This window comes from Ambystoma mexicanum, chromosome 6q (assembly GCF_040938575.1).
Source record: "Ambystoma mexicanum isolate Mex_15411 chromosome 6q, UKY_AmexF1_1, whole genome shotgun sequence".
NCBI classification, from domain to species: Eukaryota; Metazoa; Chordata; class Amphibia; order Caudata; family Ambystomatidae; genus Ambystoma; species Ambystoma mexicanum.
In genome coordinates this window covers 1,339,388,818-1,339,415,436 of record NC_090937.1, presented here as the reverse complement: position 1 = coordinate 1,339,415,436, position 26,619 = coordinate 1,339,388,818, and the positions used below count along the sequence as shown (strand labels likewise).

At 44.3% G+C, this 26,619-nt stretch overlaps 1 protein-coding gene across 2 annotated transcripts in view; it reads right to left on the bottom strand.

The window, feature by feature from the left end:
- The window catches only part of SLC2A9 (solute carrier family 2 member 9), a 2,089,749-nt gene that overhangs the window by 1,378,192 nt on the left and 684,938 nt on the right, over nt 1–26,619 (bottom strand). For both annotated transcript variants that reach the window (XM_069631955.1, XM_069631956.1), the window contains exon 2: nt 3,119–3,192. In XM_069631955.1, the coding sequence (XP_069488056.1) occupies nt 3,119–3,192 (74 nt within the window). The remainder of the gene's footprint in view (nt 1–3,118; nt 3,193–26,619) is intronic.

Genomic DNA, 26,619 nt, shown 5'->3' with positions numbered 1-26,619 from the left:
GCATGATTGACTTTCTTCCAAAGAATAGCCCAGTGAAGGTTTACCGGTCTTAGTCATCTTCATTACTCCATCCCTCTTTCTCGCCCAAGTTGTTGTCACGTTGTTCCTTGTATGATATTCAGGAATTATTGAAGTAGACTTGGCAAGTTCATGAGGGAGACAACATGCCATCAGGGCATGAGGAAGGGAGGGAACATCTCTTAATGGGAATGTGGTATTGTGACTTTCTCCAACAATGCTGTGTCATCCCCTTTGAGGGTCACATCCCCCCCCAATGTGTTCCTTCCTCATATAGCCGGCACAGCGTCAGGATCAGGTTGCAACTGCCGTCCGCTGTCCGCATGAGTAGACGCTACCACAGGTAAAGGAGTGGTGACATCATCAGATTCATCACACCTCCCTTGAAACTGCATTCTTCTGCTTGTGCCCGGTTGCCTATGAATGCAGAACACAAAAAATCTCAGTAAATGCAAAAAACTATTGGCGTTGCCAATTCTGGTTTCCACTGCCTCGTACGATGGGTTCAGTTACGATGGTTATCTCTTTTCTTTTGGAGCCTGCCGTGGTATCCCAAATGCAGAACTGTTTTCCAGTAGTAACAACAGATGTATTTTTTCATGTGATTCTGTGTTTATTGTTTGCTGATAAATATATGAACTCATGTTTATACTATATTGACATGCCTTTGCAAGTCTAAGCACCTTTTTTATTACTAGACAGCCATGATGGCCTCATTCTTAATGGGGCCTGATAGGAAATGGGGAAAAAACAATTACGTTAAAGCAGGAGATTTGGTGTAAGCTGCAGACATACTGGAACTGTTTCCTTTGCACTAGGATCCATGACCAGTGCTGTACATTACATTGTTTATTAAGAATGCTCTACATCTTGTTTTGCTTCATATTATTTGCACTGAATATAATAGCAGCTTCGGGTATTCTGTGTTCCATTGCTTTCAGCAGATTTATTAGGAATTCTTGGTCTTGGCAAGAGTTCCATTTTTGCTGTAAGAACAGCCTATATGCAGAAGACTCCGCTTGTAAGCAAATCCGTTTTTGCCTGCATCAGCCCCGTTCGTGTGCGGATGATGAGCCTACATGCAGCGTGGGCATGACAGAGGGATAAGGGGAACAGAACAAATCATTTTCAATATTGATCATAACCAATTCATCACTTCTTACAGTATTTCTGATCATGAAAAAACTGCATTACTCTCCCCAATACAAGCTTAAGGGCTGCACCAGAACATCTCATAAATATTGATGGGTCATTGGGAATCAGTGAGAGTCAAGTGGTGAGTTCGGAACATATGATATGGCCACCTAGGCATTCACGAGCACGATGATGGTGATCATTTGGCCATTACATTTGCCCATCAGCAACTTGATAGATGGTGCCTTGCTCAAAATACACAAGTGTGACACACGTCATACACACAGAACGTGCAACATTTACAGCAGATTGGTAAATGATACGAATTATTTGGCGACTCTGAAACATGCATAACTGCACGAAGTATAAATGTCTTATTGTATACATTGTGAATGTAAATTCTTTTAAACACACAAAATCACTGTTTTTGGCAAAGGCCTGGCCCCCAGACCAAAGAGGGAAAAAAGTGGGTTGTATCACATAGCTTACAAAACATGCACATACATCGTGTATCTTTTTGATGTGTAACCCTTTGATAGTTGTTACAAACCTTCCACCCCCCCCCCCAGCACCATGCCCAGAGACATTGGGAGGTACAGTATTAATTTGCATTTCCCCCAAATCCTGCCTGAACCTTGGAGATGAGGGAAGGTGTTAGGGGAAGACCAAAGCAAGTAAAGAAAGAATGGTTTTCAAAGTTTACTACGTGTTTTAAGAAGGTAAAATGAACAGAATGTGAGTCCCTTGAGGCGAATGGAACAGTAGCACAGCTTGCTAAGGACACAAGTAGAAATCAAGATATAAGTGGAACGATAGGTAAGATGGCGCTGGATCAAACAGATGTTCATGCGGTGGATCCCATCTGCAAGGGCAGTCAGAAGTAATGAGCAGGTTGAATCGCATGTCTATAACAAAAAGGACCCTGAGGTTGGGAGTCTTGGGGAAAGACGTGAGCAGATTGAGGAAAGTGTGTGGGAGAAGGGAGGAGGTGCACAGCCTTAGAAGGTGGCAGGTGAAGGTAGAGTTCAGGTGTAAAGGAGGGAAAGGAGAAGAATATTTGAGTGTCATCAATGAAGAAGTGGCAGGAGTAACTGATGGAGGAGGTGATAGAGGAGGTGTAAAGAGGGTAGACAAATGATAGCTCTTTAAGAAGCCTCATGAGATGGAGAATGAACAATCGAAGAGATAGGAAGTGTTCCAGGCGAGAAAGTGTCCCAGAGAACTTGAGGAGAAAAGGATAGAAACAAAATCTAGACGTAAAGATATTTAAGGAAGTTGGAGAAAATGTTTCAGTGGAGTGAATAGTGTGTAATTTGGCTTGAAGGATATAGGAAAGTCCATTGATTGTCAGGTATGTGACAATATGGCTTAAGCATAACCTTCCAGAAATGTAGAGTGACAGGCCAAGCATTAGATCAAGATTAAGCTATGTAAAATCTATCCGCCTCTTCAATTTCAATTAATGCAGAATGTACCGAATGGCACTCTGTGGCCTCATTTTCAGTCTGTTGTTGTTTGGATTGGATATCCATGCAAGAGTTTTAAGAGTAAGTGTTTGCATGGAATGTCCCCTTCCTAAAGTGATCTCTGCTGCATTCCTAGGAACAATAGCTGTAGGACATTCCCTCTGACAAATGCAAGCTTAGAGGTGTGCAAAGGATCCTGCCCAGGCCACTAGGTTTTAGCACATACTCCCTATAGAGATTCATCATCTCCCATCTAACCATGATGAGTCTCCTACCTACCTTTCAGTGCCTGTGCAAAACAAACCTAAAGGTCAAATAAGATCAATTCAACAAGATGGGGGAGGGGTGATGGCAGGGGGAGACAGGTGACATGGAAGAGATTTGACTAACCGTTGGAGTCATTGGAATGTGTGTGGGGGTAAAAGAAGCATGTGAAAATATATCTTTATCTGTCGAAATGTGTGTTCAAAATGTGGGATCTAGTTTTAAAATTCACAAACCTGTTTTTCTTCAATTACTTTAATTTCTTTAATTTCTACACTGTTCCTCTCCGGACATTCTGCCATAGTATATTCTATAATAAAGGAAAACATAAATTTAATTTCATTTAATATTGTGGTTAATAACATTTGCATGCATGCACGTCTAGAATATTATTTTTTTCAATACCCTATATATTTAAACATTTCAACATAAGATTTAATGGTTCAAAAAACAGGAACGCTTGAAATCATTACAATTATTTACAGAGCATCACTGAAGAACCTTTGAGCAAGGCATTTGAATTTGTAAGGACTTCTCTCATTAAGGCGCAGAGCAACATAACACTGTGTTAGGGCACAGTTGATAGAATTGTGTATTTGGGCTTACTATTTGCTAAGGCTCAGTTTGTGGGTCACTGGTACAATGATGGCCACACAGGGGCCAGAACACTCCACCACCAGTCCCCCCAGCTTCCCTTTGAGCACTGTCCCGCGGGCACCCGTTCCCAAACTAGTTGTAACATGTTTCACCCTGTCCACCACACTTTCCCCCCCCTCTCCTTCCCCTGGCACTTGACTTTTGCCCCCCCAGCACTTGCTCACCCATCCCTTTGGCACCCCACTTCTGCACTTCTCCCTCTCCCTCCCTGCACTTACCACCTTGTCTTGCAATTGCACGGTAGGATTGTCACAAGGCCAATATAACCGTTCTGTTGTTCTACTTCATTGCTATGCCCCCCCAACTTGTCTAGTGGCCCCATACAAATGTCCAATAAATAAAAGAATACATAAAATAAATACATGTCATGATTAGACATAATGTAAATTGTGTGCGTGAGCTTTGAAAGAGAACTAGCTATTGTTGAGTTAGTGAAAAAAAAGATCTGGAAGCCACGATAACCGAGAACGAACATGGCCAAATAACCCCTCTATGGGAAGGTGCTCACTCAAGAGGGTCTACAACCACGTTTTAGCTCACTGTACTTTTCACAGAGGAGTAATATCAATTGGCATATCAGTCTGGTTCCATCCACTTAGGCAGTCTAGCACTGAAATGCTAGGCAATTCTCCTCTGAACAAGAGTACCAACAGCAACCCCAGACACATGTTTTGGCCTAGTCCGGCCTCATCAGTGAGGTGAAGCTGTGCCTCTCTAAGCACACTGAGCAAGGTGCCCATGTCTGGACTACCCTAGGTTACTTAGGGTGAATCCCCAAGTTCCAAAAAATGCAACTCTTGTTTGGAGGAGATGTCTGTAGCATTTCGGTGCTCGACTGGCCAGGTTGGTGGGACCATATGATAAGTAAATGGTCATTAATTCTATGTGAAAGGTACAGTGAGCTAAAATGTGGTTGTAGACCCAACTGAGTGGGACCCTTCCCAAAGAACAGGTTATTTAGCTGTGTTTGTTCTCAGTAGAGAGGCTCCCAGACCTTTTGAATATATGTTCTGGGACTTGGGGGTCAACCAGACGTGGACTCCTTGCTCACTGGGTTTAGAGAGGCACAGCTTCACCTCTCTGATGAGGCCCAACAAGACTAAAACATGTGTCTGTGATTGCTGTTGGTACTCTTGTTCAGAGACTTGCCTAGCATTTTGGTGGACGACTGCCCAGGTGGCAAACAATTTAGCAGGCTCAGAAAAAAGACACATAACCCTGTTTGAACTTTTCACAATGTAATTCAGTAATAAAAGGATCAGGATGCAATATTCATCAACATGAGAAACCAAAACATGTCATCAGTCCCTATGTGCAATGGTGATCATGTGTTCTCTGGATAAAGTTTCCTTCTTGTCTCTCCTATGTGTGAGGTTACAATTACTGAACAAAAGAGTAATATTAGAGTTAAACCAGTGAGATCGCCTCTAGCAAGGCATTTTGTTGAATCTGGCCACATCTTGGCATCAATGTGGTTTTTGGTGCTAGAAATTATACTGGAAACAGAAAAGAGGAGAAGAATTCTCAAACAAATAGAGTGATAGTGGCCATTTAGGATGAACTGCCAATTTCTAGGAGCCCTGAATGATTATTGTGATTTTACACGTTTTCTATGAGATTAGTATTATTATACAGTTAAGTAATAATCGAAAAAATACGAATGAGAACCATAGTCACATAGAAATACACAAAAGACTAATGTGGAATAGTGATGAGATGTGTAAATAATAATGTGTGGCTGGTAGAACTACTCTTTAATGAAGAGGTAATGTTGCAACAGTTTCTTCACATGTCACACACTAACAAGAGGTGCAGTTTGTTGGACGGAAAGAGACATGCCATGAGTTGAATTCTGCATGGGTAAGCATGACAGATGATTACACTGGGTATGAACAATGTAGTAAGCATTTTGTTTATGTTTACTATTTTGCTTTACTTATCTACGCATATTGAAAAACTCAATTGTCCCAAAACATTTATGGGCACAAATATCTTTATTGCCAGGAAAGATAAACATTGAGAAATTATACATAATGAACAAGTACATTTAAATAAACTATTCAAGTGAAATCATATGATGTGTGAGATTCACATGGAAATATGTGCCTGAGTGTATCTTTAATGTCTTTAATAGGACTGTCTAATGTCTAGACAATACAATCTAAATCCATTCTTACACTGCTACTTTATCTGCCAGTGTGTGAACATTCTATTTATTTTCTCCAATATCAAAAACAAATACTGATCTGAGAGGAAAACTGCATAGAAAATTGCATTAGTATGAAACACATTTAAAATGATTTCCCAAATGTGGTTAACTGGTGCTGTTGGTTTCTAGCATGTACATGTAACAAAAATATAGACTCTAGAAAGTAGAACCAAAATCTACAAGCTCGAGTTTGGGGAGGCTGTGCTATCAATTCTATCTACACTATGCAACCACTCAACATTAACATTTTCTGAAAGGACAACAATTATCCCCCCAATTCTCTTGGGTATTTTGTAAGTAACTAATTTGTGGCCTGTTCACTTCAATACAAGATCATTGGTGTAATGTAACTGTTCATTTGAAAGTGCATCTCGACTATGGAAATGCTAAACTCCCTTTCGTTACAATCTAGAATTTAAAATATCTATGGCTTCCACAGGTGTTGATTGATAACATCTCTGGCTGGCTATGAAGAGTGCACATTGGTTCATAACCTCAGTTAGTGACTATACCTTTGAAAATACTCTGTATTTAGTTTATTTAGGTATCACTTTCAAATGCTGTAACTTGGGAAGTGGAATATTCTCTCTGTTTATCACTGCACACATAGCAAGAGAAAGGTTTACGCTATTTGTTCCTATTAACATGTATTTGAACCAAGCTTTAAATACTGTAAAAGCAGGATATAATTCACACTAGCAAGCTTCAATATCCTATTTCCATTCTGTAGGTGATATTTTCTTAGCCAATGTGTGCTGTGCACAGGAACATGCCAAGTGACCTTTAATAAGTAATATTTCACTTAGCTTTAGATATAGTGAGAAAACACAGTTGCCTTTCATACTAAAATACTAAAACATTCTATATGGAATGAACCCCCCCACAGTGACAATTACTTCACCAGTTTTTCCCAATTACATACTCATCTTCGAATAATTCTTTAAGGCACATAGCCAGCATCGACCCTCAGAGGTTTCAAATGATCTCCCAATCCACTAGGAAAGCAGGTCTGCCTTAAGTACAGGCTTCCCCATGAATAAGGCAAAAGAACCTCCAGAAAATATCCCAGTTCATCATTCATCCATTAAGAACAGGTGTTCCTTTTTCTGCGGTCTTCATAATCCCACTTCTTCTCTTTTCCAGTTTGTTTTTGCTAATATAATGGTCAATATACCAACCTTGTCATGGTAACATTGCACTTGTTTCATTTATTCATTTTTATTACATTTTGACATGTAAACATTAACGAGAGAGAGCAAAGGCCCAACATGAGAAGACCCAATATAATTTGGCCCACCAGTTGTACATTAACATCTTGCAAAATACTAGCTCACCTCTGGTAAGCCACATCATTCTAGAGGGGCGTCGGATTGCTCCTCAAGAACAGCAAATTCATTGGGTTTCAATGATGTAAACTAACTGGAAGGTATACATTAACACGGAAAGACGCCCCTCTAGAGTCTTCTGTAAATAAATCTCTTTATTTCAACCCTTTACGTTCTTGTTTGCCCCCTGCTAACCATACCTAAGCAGACCGCAATTCTCTTATTGAAATCTCTCAAGCATCCCCATACTCTGTCGGCATATAGCCATTCAATATCTCCTCCTGCGTATCTCTTCTGTGGAACACCCCTGGACTAGGTAACCCTATTAAATACCTATCGTAAAGCATATCTCTTTAGGTTCCTTACTTTTATATATTCCTTGTAAATCGGAAAAACACCCATACAGTCAACCCTTTCCCGTATCTGCTTGAGCCACTGCAGGGATCGATTTGAATAATTCCTCAGTACTTTCCGAATCTCAAAAACTGCTTTCCTTCCCCTTCCAAGTAACTGGAAGCTTGGCAGGCCGTAATAAACCTGCCTTGACCCCATGCGCAATGAAGGATTTCTTAAGCAAGTTCAGTCCCCTCCTCCTTTTTTCAGTAGCCGATGTCAGGTTAGGGAAGATCAGAATCTTATGATGTTGGCCCTCAATGGTTCCCTTTGCATTTGCGTATCTCAGGATTCTTTCTTTATCGCAGTCATCTGAAAGTTTAATAATAAGAGTTGGGCCCACCTTGGAATCTCGCTGTTTATTGTCGGAACAACTCTTCATCCTGTAGCAATTTTCTATGAATATCGGGTCTTCCACTAGCTCCTGGGGCAACATTTATGGGAGCCAGTTCATGGCAAAAGAGATTGGAACATCACCAACTGGGAGACCGATAACTGTGATCTGTTTAGCATGGATCACATTCTTTAGGTATTCAAGCCTGCATTCCATTTCTTTGCCCAGGCAGTCCACCTTTGGGATAATTTGGGCACACTGCTGGTCCAGCTCTGTGGTTCATTGTTCCAGCATGGAAGTCCTAGATTCTAATTGTGGCACTTTTTTGTTCAACGTATTGGATTTTCCCTCCATACGAGACATCCTTTTTTCGATAAGACCCAGAGGGGCCATCACTGGAACCCCTGTATATGAAGAGGGTCCAGCCATTTCATGGGTGGATGAATCTGGTTTACCTGGCACCACACGAGGTGCAAAAAAAAGTCCACAACTTTATCTTTCTTCTTTGTCTTCCCTGTAGTCATGTGTTGGGTCGCAGAAACACAGCACAGTAAGAGGCATGTATGCTATGGTGCATTGGGGGCACTCACTGCACAAACCAACAATATAGTGCCAAGGAAATTACTATGTAATTGTCTGTGGAGTATCCTCCGGGTGGTTTTGAAGATAGAACTCTTACCAACCCAATGAATCCACTTCAACAGCCCCTGTGTCAGCAAGCTGAATACCCTTAGAGCTGGAATGAAGCAATATTATGCCCCTCATTCACCACCTTGCATATTCTACCATGTGCGACCCACAAGCATACAGGCAATTAGATCTGGAATGTGCAAGATTGCTCAAACAGCATTGCTCCCAGTGCCCGTAGCTAAGATGCTCCATTGCTGTCCATTACAGATGGTCACCATCAGGGAAAGATGTGCCCCCAGCTGGAGCTCTCTCACTGGTTCCACTACCCAACTGACAGGTCACTACTCGTCTCCAGCCCTGCCAAGGTTCACGATAGATGCTCGCCTGTGTGTCCCTCACTGTACTGCATCTGCTACATGGATGCTTTTGGCTGTATGTCCTCCTTGCGGAATGGGCCCCCAGCAGCCTACAAGGAAACTAGCTCCCTGCACCAGGGCCTCAGCCCTGAAGCGGTTTGTGTTGTGACAGTGAAGAAATGGGCCGCTGAATGCAGTCACCCTCGAGTGCCACGACTCCACACTTCACTCAGCTCAATCTGCTGGAGGACCTCCATCCTCACAAGGGTCTAGGTCACTCGGAGAGAGTCTCAATCAATCTCCATCATTTCCAATATGACAGAGCTCCAAGATGGTGCAGTTATCACGGTTGGCCTCCAAGCCATGCCCACCTGACATTGTACTTTTTAAATGGTCAAGTATTTCCATTGGATTGCTCTACAGGCAGACACTTCCACTGAATACACCACTTCATTTTTAATAGGTTTATCATATGTCTGGACATGTGACAGGTTGTTTTCTGAACACTATGGACATATTTGAGCTCAAAATCATATTTCTTCTATATGTCATCATTGCAACATGTCACATTGATGAAATATGGATTTTTGGATTCCCACAATCCTCACAAATTTACTGACATGTGATATGAATATATGCAATGAAATATGACATGGCTATTTATATTTATAATTGTATATTTATTATAATGTATTTATTTTCAAAGTTTTCAGATAACAACAGTAACAATAAACAAGTATAGTGGTCTGAACAAAAATAATTATAGGTATAGAATGCAGGATCGGGCTTAGAGGGATACAGTACATATATACAGTACCAATGGCAATCCTACTGAATACACACTGGGCTAACTAGAGTCCAAGTTTGAGGTTTCGAGATACCTTTCTAGGCTCTAAAAAAGACAGACAAGTTAATTAACAGTAGGGGCTAACTGCTTAGCTGTCTGCCAATGCCCAGAAACATATACTAACCTTTCATGAAAACATATATTTGAAGTTGTTTTTTCCATTCCATTCCTTAAACCTGCAGGGGTAGCATTCTTCCAGTTGATAACACGCAGTTTACAGGCAGTGACTAATAGAATGTGAGCCAGACACATACGTGGCTCATCATCGACACCCTTTCCAAATAAGAAGAGGGGGTTTGTAGGGACTGTCAAGGCATCTATTTTCTTTACAGACTTCTGCCCAGAAGCCATCATCATAATAAGTAACCCACAGTGCCCACATTTCCTCCAGCATTCAAGAAATTGTGATAGGCCCATGGCTGCTAGTTTGGAGGGAGAATAGTGAATTATGTGTTTCATCTGAAATTGAAGTTCTCCGTTTTGCAAGCTGATGGAAACCAAATGGGCTGCTTCAATGAATTGGATGATATTGACTACCTCACTGTGGAGCTAGGACCTCAGCCCATAATGTGGCAAGTAAAATGTTACATTGAAGGTTCTGTGGTTTAAGTTTGCTGTAAAACACGTGGGCATTCTTCCGTTAGTTACAGCATCAGAGATTCACATACAGATCTAGTTCTATTATGAGTGATGATAGAAATCATTCTGCCAACAGCCTATCTGATAGATCTATATGTAGGCCACTCTGCAGTGGACATGTTTAATATATTTCTAGCATTCAGAAAGGTCTCAGGGGTTCCCCCCATATAAACGTCAGCAATCTTGACATGCCTCCATTGCCGTCTTTGGTAGAATTGCTTCTACATTTTATCTGCTAAAATTGGAGTTGGTCAGATTGAGAGCCAATGCGGAAGACATGAGGTGTCCACTTCTACTTTATGCAGTGCATTGTGCCAGCCTTTTATGGTGTTGCCTCATGTGGTTGCCATTTGATCTCAACAAGCAGTTTTCTTTGGCGGATCCCCAAGACTTCATGAGGGATACATGGTTGAAACACTGTAAGTTCTATAAGGGTAACCAACTTGCAATATCTCGATTTGTTAGCCATCTTTTGACACATAATAGCTTATCAGATGGTAGTTGACTCAGGATGGTACTGCCACACCATCATGTTTCCTATCCGCCTGGACTATTTATGTATTTAATCTTTCTTTTTTTGTATCTCCAGATAGTCCTGTTAGTGCATTTTTTTCCAATTGGAGTAGCAATTTCTTCTCTTTTGGATTAGGAAGCATTTTGGCTAGATATGTGAATTTAGGGAGGAAGTTCCTCATTAGTACATTCATTCTCCCTGACTTTAAAAGGGCAACTTGTTCCATCAATGTAAGTTGCATTGAATTTGCAATGGGGCGACACCCCCCTAATGAAGTCAGACACCCTGCCCGATTCTGAACCCATCCATTTGGGTTTGATAGTCTGTCAGTCCCGCCATTGGGAAGTACAAAGGTGGTCTACTTCCTTAACGGACATGTGGAAAGCTGTACAAAATCACTGGAGCGTTACGAGATAGAAGCCCCTCCTTGTGATTGGGATGGGCCTGCATTTCACAATGTGAATATACACCTTTGTGCGCCTCTTCCTCTAAGTCACAATGTTCAACGTTACATTTAAACTGTGTTTTGTTAGTATTGTTGTTCCTAATTGGTTTGGTTTACAGGAACAGTACAATGGGCAATATGTCATTAAGAATTATAACTTTTCTCTATACAAATATGTAGCAACGCCTTGGACTAAATACCAAAGCAGGAGAGGCAGATACCTGTAATATGAAGTCTGGCAGCTAAGGTGCAAGCTTACTAAAATCATTGATGCTTAATATAAGCCTTATGTCGATTAATGTTCGGGGCATAAATAACCCAATCAAAAGGTGTAGAATATTTTGTTATCTTAGAGATCAGAAGGTGCACATAGCATACCTGCAGGAAAACCAGTAGAATTCATGGAAGCTCTTTAAGTGGTGAGTGAGTCAGGCTTTCAACGTCCTTTTGATCAGAAAAAGAGGAGAGTCTCCATACTAATCCACAGATAGTTACCCTGGATAATTAGAGACATTTATTTAGACCCCAAAGGAAACATTCCTATCATCCATGGCAATAGGTTTCACCAATCAGTTACCCTGATTAATGTATATAGCCCCTGCAGCCATAACCCCTTTTTTTTACACGTCTCTTCACAGAAATGGAAGCGCTTTTGTACCCTTTTACATTCTTTTTTTTTTATCATTTATTTGTAATTTTGACAAAACAGCAAAGAGCAAGCAATGGAATTAAAACAATATAAAGGCACGCATACAATAGAGTGCATAATGAACTAGTACATGTTTAGGAACTCATCCCAGATTTTAGCATACAAGCCAAGCTTCTTTTGTTTCCTGTAGATTATCCTTTCCATACTGGCAAGACAATTCATCTCCTCGATCCACTCCACAACCGTTGGTGCTGTTCGAGACTTCCAACTCCTCAGTATCATCTTCTTGCACACACAAGCCCCCCTGAATAGAAGTTTTCACTGAGAGACTGAAAGATCTTTAAGTAGATTGTCACAACCCAAGACCATCGTTTTGAAATCTAGAGCAATATTCCGATGTAAAAACTGTAGGCATATGTTACACACAGCTTGCCACAATCCACGGACACGTATACAGTGTCATATCATATGTTCTAAGCTTCCCACTCCATTTCCACAGCTCCAGCAGTCATCCAAATCCAACATACCTCTCATCTTCAATCTCTCCAGGCTCCAATACACTCTGTTGAGGATTTTAATTTTCCTTGAACGTTCTTCTAAGTTAATCGAGCAAAGTTTAACGTTAGCACACATCCCCATCCACATCTCAGAAGAAATCTCACAATCTAACCTCCTGCCCCACTCTGCTTTTAGGCCTGTATTCTCTCTATAATTGGACACAATCCGGTTGTATATTCTGCTGGCAATGGAACCGCCACCTGGTTCACTTTTCTGTAGAAAGAGGTCCACAATAGTATCTCCTTGCTCATCCATCTCTTTTATACATCTTTTTAATTTCCTGAAATCACCACTGGAATAACCGGCTATAGTAAATTTGGCACATAATTCCTCCTCCTCAACCCATTTACCTTCCTTATGAACATCACCAATCCAATTTATTCCACTGAGGGACCATTCTGGCCAAAAAAAACGGTTTACCCCTCTCAACTATTCCGGGATTCAACCAAATAGAAGCATGGGAAGTTTTCAAAGCCTCCGAGCCCAGCATTTTATGTACACTATTCAAAGTGTCCCTCAAGAACACAGTCAATTGATTTTTTACAGTGCCTATTTGTGGCCGTGAGGCTAGCCTTTGGAGGAAGTGAACCCAATAGACTTGCCTCTGCCACAGCCCACCTATCCGGTGATTCCTCCAAGAATGGGATAACAAAGCGGCCAGAAAAGGCCAGATAGTAAGCTCTAAAATTTGGCACACCAAGTCCTCCTTTTTCCATGGGCAATTGCAACTTCCATAACTGCAGTCTTGGTGGCTTATCATCCCAAAGAAATGATTGCAGCAAGCCATCAATTTTCTCCAATAGAACTGACTTATTTTCATTGGAAGCATGCCCAATATTTTCGGAACTGCAGTCATCTTCAGAGCGTTTACTTTGCCCCAAAGCGATAATCGTAATAAAGACCATCTCTGAACACTCATTTTCAGGTCCACACATATATCCTTTATGTTCTCTCCCACCATACCTTCTATCGCAGGGGTTAGCCAAACACCCAAATATCTCAATTTTTTGGCACACCACTGAAAACCCCAGTCCGATACCAAACGTTTATTACAATGTCGTGTAATGGGTAAGACCTTTGATTTAGACCAGTTAGTTTGGTACCCCGCGACACCTGTCAAATACACTCATCAGATTAGGCAATAACGTAGCCAAATCCTTCAATACCACCAGCAAATCGTCCGCATACAACCATACCTTTTGTTCAGCACCCTGGAAGTTCAGTCCTCGTATCCCTGCATTATACCTTAAGGCAATCGCCAGCGGCTCAATGGCCAAAACAAATAACAGTGGCGATAGCGGGCACCCCTGCCTTGTACCTCTATGTAGCTGAATAGAAGTCGACAATTGTCCATTCGTTTTGACATTGGCCGTTGGACACGCATACAACAGGGTAATCCACGAAATGTATTCCTCACCTAAGTTCATAGCATGCAAGACAGAAAACAGATACTGCGACACTGCGACGTCTTCCATTGAATCTCAGGCCTATGACATTAACAACAATAGATTTCTAACATTACTAGAAGTCCTACGTCCATGACCAAAACCAGATTGATCAGTGTGTACCAGTTTTTCAAGTAATTTTTCTATACGAACATCTAATAATTTTGCCAATAGTTTGTTGTCCGTATTTAACAAGCTTATCGGGCGATAGCTAGATGTCAAACTACTGTCTTTATCTTTTCTTTTTTAAAACTGATATAGTTGCATGATTGGTAGAGGTCAGCAACACTCCTACTTCTTTACACTCATTAAACATGTCCCTTAAAAGTACCACAGCTGACTCTGGCAAAATCTTATAAAATTCAGCAGGTAATCCGTCTGGTCCGGGAGTTTTGCCTGAATTCAGTTTACCAATTGCAAACCTAATCTCCTCAGTAGTCAACACTCTGTTCAGTATCTTAACACTCTGTTAAGTTGGAATCTCCAAGCCTTCCATAAAAATATCACCTAAACCACTGATACCAGGCTCGTTCTGATATAACTCCACATAATATTCTTTGAAAGTCCTATTAATCTCACTAGGATTGAACGTTATGAGACCATCCCCCCCCCTTTAATAGAGGCTATAGCCCCTTCTGTTTGTTGTTTCCAAAGTCTATGGGCAAGGCAGCGATCGCACTTCTGTCCCCGTTCAAAATACGCACACTTTAATCTGTACAGGTCTTTCTCAGCCTCGTCAAAATGTCATCCAACTCCTTCTTTAGTTTTATAAGTTTCAATCTCTTATCAGAATCACTTGGGTCGCGTAACAAGTCACTTGTAAGTATTTTGATGCGTTCCTCCATATCCATTCTCTCATTCTCCGCATTCTTCCTCTTCCTACTAGATAAGCCTAGTAAAAGACCTGTCATAGTACATTTGAAGGCCTCTCAAATAGTCTTAACACTCATTCCATCAGTTCTGTTGAATGTCACAAAATGATCAGCTTCTAATCTATTTTTTCCACCAAACCCTCATCCTGCAAAATAGAAGTATTCATCTTCCAACAGAAGGATCTGTGAGTATCAAATCCCAATTTCAAATCTAAAAACACTGGTGCATGATCTGTTACACAATACTGCCAATTCTACAATTCGCCAGATTCACTGTCATCGAACCTGCAGTCAGGAACATATCAATACGGGAGTGTGTGTTGTTACCCTTTTACATTCATGGCTGAGGACTTCAATGTGTTTATGTCCTGTAGATTTGGCAGCCACTCAGCACCTCCAACCCCCACATAAAGTACTCTCTTAAAGCCATCCGATCCCTTGCTGAATTGTAAGGAGAGGTAATGTATGTGGATACTTGGAGAGCGTGTAACACACAAAAGCGTGTCTACACCATTTTCTCCAACCCTCATAGTAGTTATTCTCATCTTGCCGGGGTGAACTGGCCTTACGGGAACTCTGAAAATGTTCCAGTAGGCCTCGGCACACTGGGCCTCTTTTGTTTGGTGACCTATTTTATCTATTTTATTTCCAAATCTTCTCCTAGGAAAAGGGTTGGGCTTGCTGAAAATGTGTAATATGTGGCCACTTTCAAGATTATTTCCAGGGCCATTTTTTGGTTCCCAGACCACTCCAGTCACCTAGATAGGTGGCTCATACCCCAACACACATTGCCATATACACTATCCTTCCTATGACATTATCCCACCATGGCCCAGGCATAAGCATCTTTGGCTTTCCTTGTGAGGTAAAAACCTCCCCATCCGACTGCCTAAACCTAAGTTTCCTCGAGTAGGGGCAGAATATTGCCTAACTAATTGAAGTGACTGAAGATGTTTGGGGCTGTTATCTGACAAATAGGCTTCCTATGTTCAAATGTTGGGAGGCCGTATGGCTTTTTTGCATGGCATGTGCATATCAGCCTGATCAAAAAAGCTTTGTGATTACAAACATGAAGAGGAGAAAATTATAAAACTAATTGAAAGAAAGGAGGCCACCCGGGATTCTTGAGTATTGCATTGTTAATCAAATTAAGAAGGGATTTAAAATGCATCATCACCATCCGTGAAAAGACATATTTTTCTACAAGACCCAAAACCCTCTAGGTAGAAGATGAAAGACAGTTCTCCACCATGGTTTTCGTGCTAAGGGCCCACCAACAAAGAAGAGACATCGAGCAAGTGCAAACATCATTTCGCCTTTTACACTGTTTACAAACAGTTGTATACCCGACTGCAAAATAGGAATACTACTTTTATAGATGAATTTCTATATAACATAGACCTCCCCAAGTTAACTAGAACAGATATAGACACACTATATAACCCAGTGACTCTAGAATGGACAACTGCCTCCATCCTCACGCTCCCTCGAGGAAAAGCAGCTGGCCCGGATGCGTTCCCTGCAGATCTCTACAAAGTGACCGATGACTTGGGCTGTATTTGGTCCGAACCATGGAGCATGACTGGGTATACCGAAGAACTTCTCAAAAGAGTATTTTGGTATCAAATAGTTTTCTTGCAATTGTCTGATTGCCACAAGCTGGTGGTGGGGTGGAGCTTTCTGCTGCACAACACTGTTTGGGGCCATGAGAACTATTTGATGGATATATAGACACGAATGGTGCATTCCCTGTACATCAAGCTGAGATTCAGCATGCTCCCCTTAGCACCAGTAACACATGCCTGGCACACAACAGGAAATATCTGCTGCCCCTTTTGCCCATATAGTTGAAGATGTGAGCATTTTCTATTCTTATGCCCAGACAATTCTAGAATTAGAATGGGGAACCTAAAAGCGTGCTTAAAGAATCATGGTGGATCGGCCACCAGGGGGCGCACGGACGATGTCAGCCTTCGTGTGAGCTCCTAACCCACGGGCCCCCATAAGTGAATTGAGCCCCCACTTTGGCCCCCCCGAACCCAATAACGACAGCCTGACCCACAAGAAACGCCCCCCCACCCCCTGAGCGAAAACCCGGCCGAAATCGGACCCCTGGTCCGCGAGAAAACCACGAGAGGAATCGACCTCCCCCCGCCGGTGGAGACGCAGACACGGGAGAAGGCCCCCGGCCATCATCGAGGAGCACCAGCGCGGAACCTGGGCTCCGGGGAGAGAGGCAGCGGCCCGCTCCGGATCGCGTGGAGGGTCGCCCCCCCCGCGCTTCCGAAGAGCGGACTCTTCGAGCAACCGGCCCCACGCCATAAGGGATCGACCTCGCGGAGGTAAGTGCCCGGCTGGGAGTGGGGGCTTCGGTCTGCGCCACCCCGGCGGGGGCTTGCTCCGCCCCCCCGGCCTAGAATAACCGCGTTACCAGGACTCCCCCCGCACCAGCAGGAGACCCGAATTTCCCGCAAGCAAAGGAGACCTGCCAAGAGCCTGCCCCCCACGGCGCCCCCCCCTGATTGGAGCACACAAATCACCCGGAGGCCCTGGGTTGGTGGGGGTGCCGCAGCCCCAACATCGCTCCCGCCGGCTGCAACGCGGGTTCCCACCAGGGGACCCGCGCACCAGCAGGCGAGAAAGGAAACATCTGGTGCTCCTGGTGATCCATAACTGCAATCTACGGTCTCCCCCTACGCAGCGAATTTACCAAGCACACGAAAGGGGAGGCGGAAGGTTGGGCCCCCACTCCTGGGGCGTGTGCCCTCTTCTGAAAAGGCCACAAGCAGAACGGAGACAGGACAAGAGGCCCTACAATTGGAGGACAGTGCATTACACGGTGGCCCGCGGCCCCCCTCCAAGCATCTGCGCTTTAAATCCACGTCCTGAGACCTGCGCCCACACACCTCCAGCAGGGCCTGGCTACAGGACGTTATTGACACCTAATACCCCCCGAAAAGGCGTTGAATCCGACGAAGGACATAAGTGCGGAGGGTAGAGCCCCTGGAGACAGGGCGTGTGCCTCCTCCCACTCCCGCCAAAGGAACCCCCGCCACGAGGACAACCCCCCACGGGCTCTTCAACACACTGGTTCCGAGGGTAAGGCCCCCGACCCAGGGGCGTGTGCCTCCTCGTTGGATACCCATCCATGAACATACCGAACAAGCTTGCCAAATACGCCTACAAACCAGCAGCTCAGGCTCCTGACCCTGGATCAACAATGTCGGTAGAAACCATCGAAACGGGTGCAGCTGCCACCAAGGGAGATATTGCCGCCCTTTTAGCCGAAATCCGAAACATGGGCGCCAATCTCGGTGGCAAAATGGATAAGATGACCCAAAGGATAGACAACATCGAGGAGAGACTAGAAGGGGTCGAGACTAACCAAGCCTCTATTGACACTCTGGAGGCCCAAATGGAGCTCAGAATACGAAACATAGAAAAGAAGGAGGATGAGATTCGCCTGAAGATAGACGATTTGGAAAATAGAGAGAGAAGAAATAACCTACGGTTTTTTGGAATCCCGGAGAAAGAAGGGGAGACAGAGGAAGACCTCAAGCAGACTATACGCGACATCATCAAAATCCTAACTGCGGACGAGGACATCGATGAACTCAAGACCGAGAGAATTCATAGAGCCGGTGGCCCCCCAGGAGGCCCGAGATCGGTCCTTGCCAGATTCCATAGGTATCAGGACAGAACAAAGATACTCGCCAAGGCCAGGTCTGGAGGCACTCTTACCCTCGGGGGAGCCCAGATTACTATTTATCAGGACCTCTCATCACTGACACTGGCATTGCGTCGCTTATGCGGCCCCCTCACGAGATGGCTAAAAGAGCATGGCACGAGATACAGGTGGGGATACCCCTTCTCCCTCGCGTTTGAACATGGAACCAGAAAGTTCCTACTACGCTCTGAAGAGGAAATTCGAGAATGTATTGCCGACCTCCTCGGACAGACCCCGGAGGGGGGCACTCAGGGAACACTAACGCAGGACAGATCACGCTGGGAACTTCAGGGCCAGAGAAGAAAACGGGTGAAAGGCTCCAGAAAGTACAGGCGGCCCAACGACACACCTGAACACAACTAATGACATAGTCGCTTCAAACTCTACATTCTGCCGACTCAGGATTTCATGATCCTGGCAGGGAACCCACTTACATAATGGATCATGGCACCCCTTAGTCCGCGGTTCCACCACACGAGATGGGAACTGCCAGTCCACCAAGAGGAGATACCGAGGAAGGATCGTTCCCGAAACCGCATGTATCATAGAATATGTTACATTGAAGTGGGAATCCTTGTTGTTTGACACACTGTTGTTTGATAAGTGATTTCATGAGCAGGGGGGTGGGGGCTCAAAAATGTTACCTTGATACTATTAGTTTACGGGGTCGTACGGTTACGACCCTCACTGGTGTTCCGACAGAAGACCGGTTGTTCACATCCGGTCCAACTCGGACGCCACCACGGACAGTCACAAACCCTCATCGTAGAATTAAAGATCGAAGCGATAGTCCAGAGGGTGATGGGTATGCAGTCCAATACCCTACGGGGAAGGGAGGGGGGAGGGAAACGGGGAATGACACAGTCTCAGACAAAGCCTCTGTCAGATAGAGGCACACACAATGCTACTTCCAATATGGCAATTTCGTACAATGGGCTCCACGACGATGCGAAGAAACCCCACGGACGCACTGATGTCACACAGACATGATAAACCAAATGACATGCAGGGTAACCTCAAAATTGGCACGCTCAATGTTAAGGGCCTTAATTCCCCCACCAAAAGGTCACTGGTGCTGAGAGAATTCAAGAGGGCTGAACTAGACATTCTTTTCTTACAAGAAACTCGATATAGCAGAGGGGAGGAGAGGAAGATTCTCTATGCTAAGCTAGGATCGGAATATTGGGGCTCTGGCCCGCTGAAGAAGGCAGGAGTTGGCGTACTAATCAACAGAAAGATCCAATTTGAACTCTTAAAGTCATGGATGGACGTCAGTGGTAGAGCAATAGCCCTGGTGGGCAGCATACAGGGCACGGTTGTAACCCTTGTGGCAATATACGCCCCCAATACAGGCCAAGACAGATTCCTCCAGAGGATAATACCTAAAATCATGTGCGAAGCAGAAGGCGAAGTAATTATTGGAGGTGATCTGAACATGTGGATGGACCCGGAACAGGATAGACAATCAGGTCGCCTCTCTACATCTCCACTCGTTGGTCCCAGACGCCCACTAGCCGCAGACATGATGACCGCCTACAACCTCACCGATGCATGGAGGCATGCCAACCCCAACCGTACTGGCTTTACCTTTTTCTCGGCACCACATGCAACCTTCTCCAGAATAGACTATGTGTATCTGACCACAGACCTCATCACGGCGATGACTGAAGCTGTCATAAACCCGGTCTCCTGGTCGGACCATGATATGGTCACGGTCACTCTCGACCAAATGGCCCTGCCCCGAAGATGCTCCAAATGGCGCTGTAATGAAACCCTCTTTAAGGACCCCACCTTTCGTGAGGAACTGGAACAGGACATTACCCGATACTTTGAGATCAACAACACAGGGGAAACCCCTATGAACACAGTTTGGGAGGCAGGCAAGGCGACCTGGAGAGGACTACTTATCCGAAAAGGAGCAGCCAAAAAAAGAGAAAGACAACTAATTGAGAACAGGATCCGGAATGAAATCACACAACTGGACCACATGGCACAAACGGCTGATCAGGATAGACCACAAAAGATTAAAGAGGCCAACGATAAGAGAGAGGAATTAAGACAACTAGAGGCGGGAAGCGTAGCGCGTAAACTACAGCACCTGAAGCAGAAGCACTATGAACATGGGGACAAAGCGGGCGCCCTGCTTGCCGCAAGACTACGAGGCCAACGCCAAGAGAGGTGGGTCCCCACGATTCAAACAGAAGAGAACCCTGACGAGCCAACTTCTCCCAGTGTCCCCGAAGCCTTTGCCGAATTTTACGAAAAATTATATTCAGCGCGCCCCCCCTTGCACACGGGAGCCATAAATGAATACCTAGAGCGAGCACCCTTGCCCACCCTCCCAACGGATAGTGCACTCACATTGGAAGCCCCCATAACAGGAGAGGAAATTGAAGAAGCTATCAAAAGACTCCCAACAGGGAAAGCCCCTGGAAACGATGGATACACGGCAGGGTTCTATAAAACTTTTAAAGATGCCCTTCTCCCATTCATGGTTCTCCTATTCAACAACATCCTATACTCCGGCGAGGCACCCGACTCCTTCTCCGAGGCGCTGATAACCGTCATCCCCAAGGAGGGTAAGGACCCAAAGCTGTGCGCCTCCTACCGCCCTATATCTCTATTAAACATTGACGCCAAAATCTATACGAGAATCCTGGCTGCAAGACTGGAGTCATATATGCCGGCAATAATCCACAATGACCAGGTTGGCTTCATTTTAGGCAGACAAGGAGCAGACTCCACCCGGAAAACCCTACACTTAATCCATGAGGCCCAAACTTCACAGAACAATCCAACGCTACTCTCAATTGATGCCGAGAAGGCATTCGATAGAGTCGACTGGCACTTCCTCGAGGCCACATTGCAAAAGATAGGCATAGGCCCCACACTCCGACGAGGAATCAAAGCAATCTATAAGTCTCCAAGAGCATCGGTCTCGGCGAACGCCCAATTCTCCCGATGGTTCCCCCTCAATAGGGGTACAAGACAAGGTTGCCCCCTATCGGCGATACTGTTCGCACTGTCCTTAGAACCTCTCGCCGTGATGCTACGAGCTGATCCCACAGTGGAGGGAATCCAGGTGAATGGTAAAGAATATAAACTAGCCTTGTATGCGGACGACATTCTGCTCCACCTGTCAAACCCAACGTCTTCCGTTCCGAGAGCGATCCAGCTAATAGAGGAGTACGGCGCGCTCTCGGGATTTAAAATCAACAAATCCAAATCTACTCTTTTTCCACTCCATGAACCATCGTCGGAACACCGGAACACCCTTGCGCAACTCGGGCTGATCGTCGGAGGCCCGACATTAAGATATTTGGGTATCAACCTGACGCGACACCTCGACGGCCTCTACGAAGCCAACTTTCCCCACCTCCTCGAGGCTCTCAAGGCCGATCTCAAGAAATGGAAACCGCTAACGATATCCTGGATGGGACGCCTGAATGCGATCAAAATGGTGTCCCTCCCACGGTTTCTCTACCCCTTTCAGGTCCTGCCTATCACAATTCCGGATCACTTTTTCAAGCAAGTCAGAAAAGCCATCCTACACTTCTTGTGGAACGGAAAGAAACCCAGAATCTCCTACGAGGTCCTAATACTACCGAAAGAGCTAGGCGGGGTTGGCTTACCGGACATAGAACGCTATTATCAGGCCACACAGCTCAGGATCTTAATCCCACATCTCCGAGAAAGGAAAGACCTCCAATGGGTCCACCTAGACAACAACGTTCTATACAACGTGACTCTGGCAGAGTGGTTATGGGTCCCCAGATCGAAGCTATCGAGGAAACTGCGCAATCACCCGATACTAAGCACGTTGTGGAACATATGGAGGAAGGGAAGAGCAATGTCAGGAGTTACCACGTGGCCTTCGCCACTGAGCCATCTTTGGTCCCCTGGAATCAGGGAGGAAATCCCGGAACATGCCAGATACCAATCTTGGTTTGATGCCGGCCTTGAGAGGGTCGGACAGCTGTGGAGAAAGGGGAAATTCATTTCGATAACGGAACTCGAGGAGGCCCTCCAAATCCGCCCGATACCAGTTTTCCTGTACCTACGTCTGAAAGGCGTCATATCCAGAAAAGAATGGAAGGAAACCACGCAGAGAGAACTAACACCCTTTGAGACGATCCTAGACACAACTACTACCTCCAAATGCCTCATAGCGAGAATGTACAGAGCCCTAATCACCAAAGACAATGCACCCAACCATCGTCTAAAAGCAAAATGGGAACGAGACTTTGCCAGAGAGTTCGACCAGCAAGCCTGGAATAAAATATGTGAAACACCATCCAAAATATCAATTGCGGCCCAATATAAATTGCACGCTATAAAATTACTACATAGATGGCAATACGACCCACAAAGACTGTCCAAAATGTTCCAGACCTCCAGCCCGAGATGCTGGCGACATTGTGGGATGAACGCCGACTATTGGCACATGTGGTGGGCCTGCCCCAAGGTCCGCATCTACTGGCAGGAGGTCCTGGGATGGATCAAACAGCTGGGAGGCATAAATAGAGAACTGTCGCCCCTCCTGATCCTGTTTGGCCTCGAAGAAGAAGACGACGAAATGACAAGAGTGAAAGGTCTGATATCCCCCCTCTTGCTTGCGGCGAGAGCTGCCCTTGTGATAAAATGGAAAGCTCCCCGCCTACCTAATAAGAGGGACTGGATACAGATTGCTACAAATATTTACACTATGGAGAAAGTAACAGCAATATTACATGACAGAGCTGCGCGACAGGAGGAACTCTGGTTCGATTTCATAACTAAATACATCTCGCGCCCGACCATGGAAGACTCAACTCAGCAGGGAAACTGCTCCCGATCCATGCTACCAACCACTGAAAACTGAAAGACCCCATGCTGACAACCCTTGCGTGTCATAGACCACACAGGAGAACAATGATCGTTGGATGTTCCAAGATGCGCGTCACGTAGCCCACTACGACTCAGAATGCCAATGCCCCGAAGGAAGCGGACATGAGACATGGGGATAGGGAGGGGGGTGGGAAGGGGGGATGGAAGGGGGGTTTTTCTTTTCTCTTCTTTATTCTCTTTTTCTTTCTACTTTCTGCCTTCTCCTGGAATATGGAGCGTTAATGTTGATAACTGTTGTTAAGATGGACATGGAGTTTCTACTGAAGTAGTTCGCTATGCACAATGTATAGCCACCTGTATGTTCATATTCATTGTTAAAAACAATAAAAGTCAAATTTAAAAAAAAAAAAAAAGAATCATGGTGCCCGTTCTTTGAAGGTTGCTGACATTTTGCATAAGGATTCCACATTCCCTGATATGTGTTTGCACCTTCGAATTATTTATTGAGAGCATGGAGAAAAAGGCGAAAAAAATGCACTCATTCGAATGATGTGTTTTCACATCTTGTGGCAATTTTGTTATTCAAGTCACTTTATTGAAGGAATTCTGATTAATAATACCAGTGTTTATTTTAAAGTTTGAACATTTTATGATGGAGGTTACATTGTTTGTGAGGTGGATGAATTTTATCTGGTGATTATATATGTATTGTATTTCAATGTTATTGTTTATGGTTGCTTGTATGGCTTTTTAGCCAAAATAAAGCTTGTTGATTGATTGATTAACTGATTGATTGCCTTATGGGCAGATGGCCCCCCGGTTGCTATCGATCTTCATGGAGGCTGTTAAAACTGCACAATTACCAGATTCAATGTACAGCACCCATAAAATCCTGATCCAGAAAGCCAAGAAAGGTCTCACCCTAATGTGTCATAATGCCCCATTTTACTGATTGATACAAGTGTCAAAATCTTGGCGAATAATTTAGCAACCCGCCAGCAATGTGTAGTAATGACACGCGTTCACCCGGACCAAACTTGCTTCACCCTGGGAAGGCATTCCTAAGAGAATGTATGAAGGCTGTTAAACCTACTGACAAGCTCTCCAGATCGTAATAAAGTAATTGTCTCCCTTGATGCTGAAAAAAGTATTTGACCATGTTTGTTGGGACTATATGTTCAAGGTCCTGATGTTCAAGGACCTGATTTTTAAGGTCCTGATGAAGTGAGACATCAAGTAGATCCTAGATGAGAGCATCCATGTCTATATTATTGGATTACTACAAGCCATCCACTCGGATGTTGTTTCTTCACAAGAGGTTTTCTTGGTCACCGAACTTGGCAGAGAGGCCCTGAATTTTCTTAAAAATGTATGCCCAATTCATTGGTTAGGGTGTTGATGTTTTCCTGTGTGTCGGTCAACTTGAGTCCCATATCTCTCGGGGCAGGCCCAGTGGTGTATTGCGGTTCAAATACTGGAAAGCAGTAAGCTGGCAGAGTCCACCGGGAGGCATCACTGTAGTGCATGTTCTAGGAGGCACAGGGCAGGCAGAGACAAAGCACAGGTGCACCCGCTGTGATGGGTGCTTATCCATACCTCCACATTCTCTCCCTGCATGTGAGTAATTGTCTGTGGCAGCTTCTGTCCTGAAACCACACCATCCATCCGAAACTGGCGCACTCGTGCTCCACCATCACCTGTCTGCCAGGCACATCCCATGTTCTGGCTCATTTGCACCACTGGGTTCTCACATATACTGCGCCATGACATCTTCTGCAATGGACCCGTTTCACCACTCATTCTTAAGGTGGAGTACCCGGGCCCTACCTCGTTAGGTGCCGCACCAGGCGGGACAGCCTAGTGACTGGCACTGAAGTGCATTAATGCAGAGGACACACTGACTCCCAAGGCAGATAGGCTGACCAGAGTGGATGCCGCAAATCACTGTTAGTGGCTCTAATTTATGAGCTGATTCAAAGAGCTGCCATCTCGATTGGGCTCAAAAGTGTCGCACCTCCCCCAATTTTATCAATTTGTAACACATCAACAGATATCATATTTAAATGTTATTTGTAGAAGAGAATATCATAGTTGCAAACCACATTGTCTTTTGATTCTAACCCTTGTGGTTGTGGGATTGTTATTAAATGCATTTCTAATGCTAATTCAAATGAGTTTTATTTCCTTGAATTATGAAACCTTGTGCTAGCATCATGAGTCATGTAAACAGCTCTCATAGGCCCCCTTTGTTTGATCTTTCATTAACTGGACATGTTGTTGGCAGTATTACCTAGCTGGAGTCAAGAGGTCACACTTTAGGTGGATGTGGCTTTCTTTGAAATGCTGGTCCTGTAAAACAGGGCTGGGTATCATGTGTTCAGTACACATTCTTATTAGTCGGAAGGACAATATTTTGGCCCTTTTTAAAGTAATTCCTCTGAGATGGGCCCATGTGAGTGAGACATCACATTACTCAGGGGCTCTCAACAAATGGAGCTTTATTATAGGAAATGTAATGTGTTTTTATAGCTTTATTTATATAGGTCTCTTTCTCCTTATATCCCAACGAATCTCTTGGGGCTATAAGCATTCTCATGAATAATATATGCAGAGCTAAACAGTAAAAAGTGTTTTGACCAGGTTCCTTTGAAAATCCTCATTGGCAAAGCCACATTAGAAAACCAATTATTTCCTATAAAAAAAGGTTTGTTTGTTTCTGTTGTCCTGATGGTGCATAAGCCATTCTTCATAATACCTTATAGTCATTTCTTGCCTTTGCGTTCAGAATATCCTGAATAAACAGCACATTTCAATGTACTGTAAAGAAGGCATGGTATCAAACAGTGAAGCCAGACACCAGTGATCACAGTTCAAGGGTGTTTATTGAATTTCAATGGGTTGGTTGAACACCTTGACTTCAACAAAGACCGGTCTTGCATCGGTTTCCCCAACTCACCAAGTGTGTGGTTCTTTCTTGGAGCTAAGGACTGTACCACAGTGGATGCTGTTTTTCCCTGACTTGATCAACCATTCAGGGGGGCCTTGGGTATCTCTTACTCACAATACAGGATTTTTCTGTCTTGTTTCTTGGCCTTATGCTCTGAAATCCAAAGGTGTCTAGAAAGTAACGGCTTTCTGCCAGAAAGGTCAAGGTTATTTCCCTCCTTGTACACCCTCCTTGGTTTACCATCTTTCGTCCCTCCTCAGCTGCCATCTTGAAACTGCTGTACCTTTGTGTAATTTGCCTCATTAGTGTGCTCTCGTGCTCTGCCTTTTATCCATGTATGGAAGTTTAATGGAAGTCAGGAGT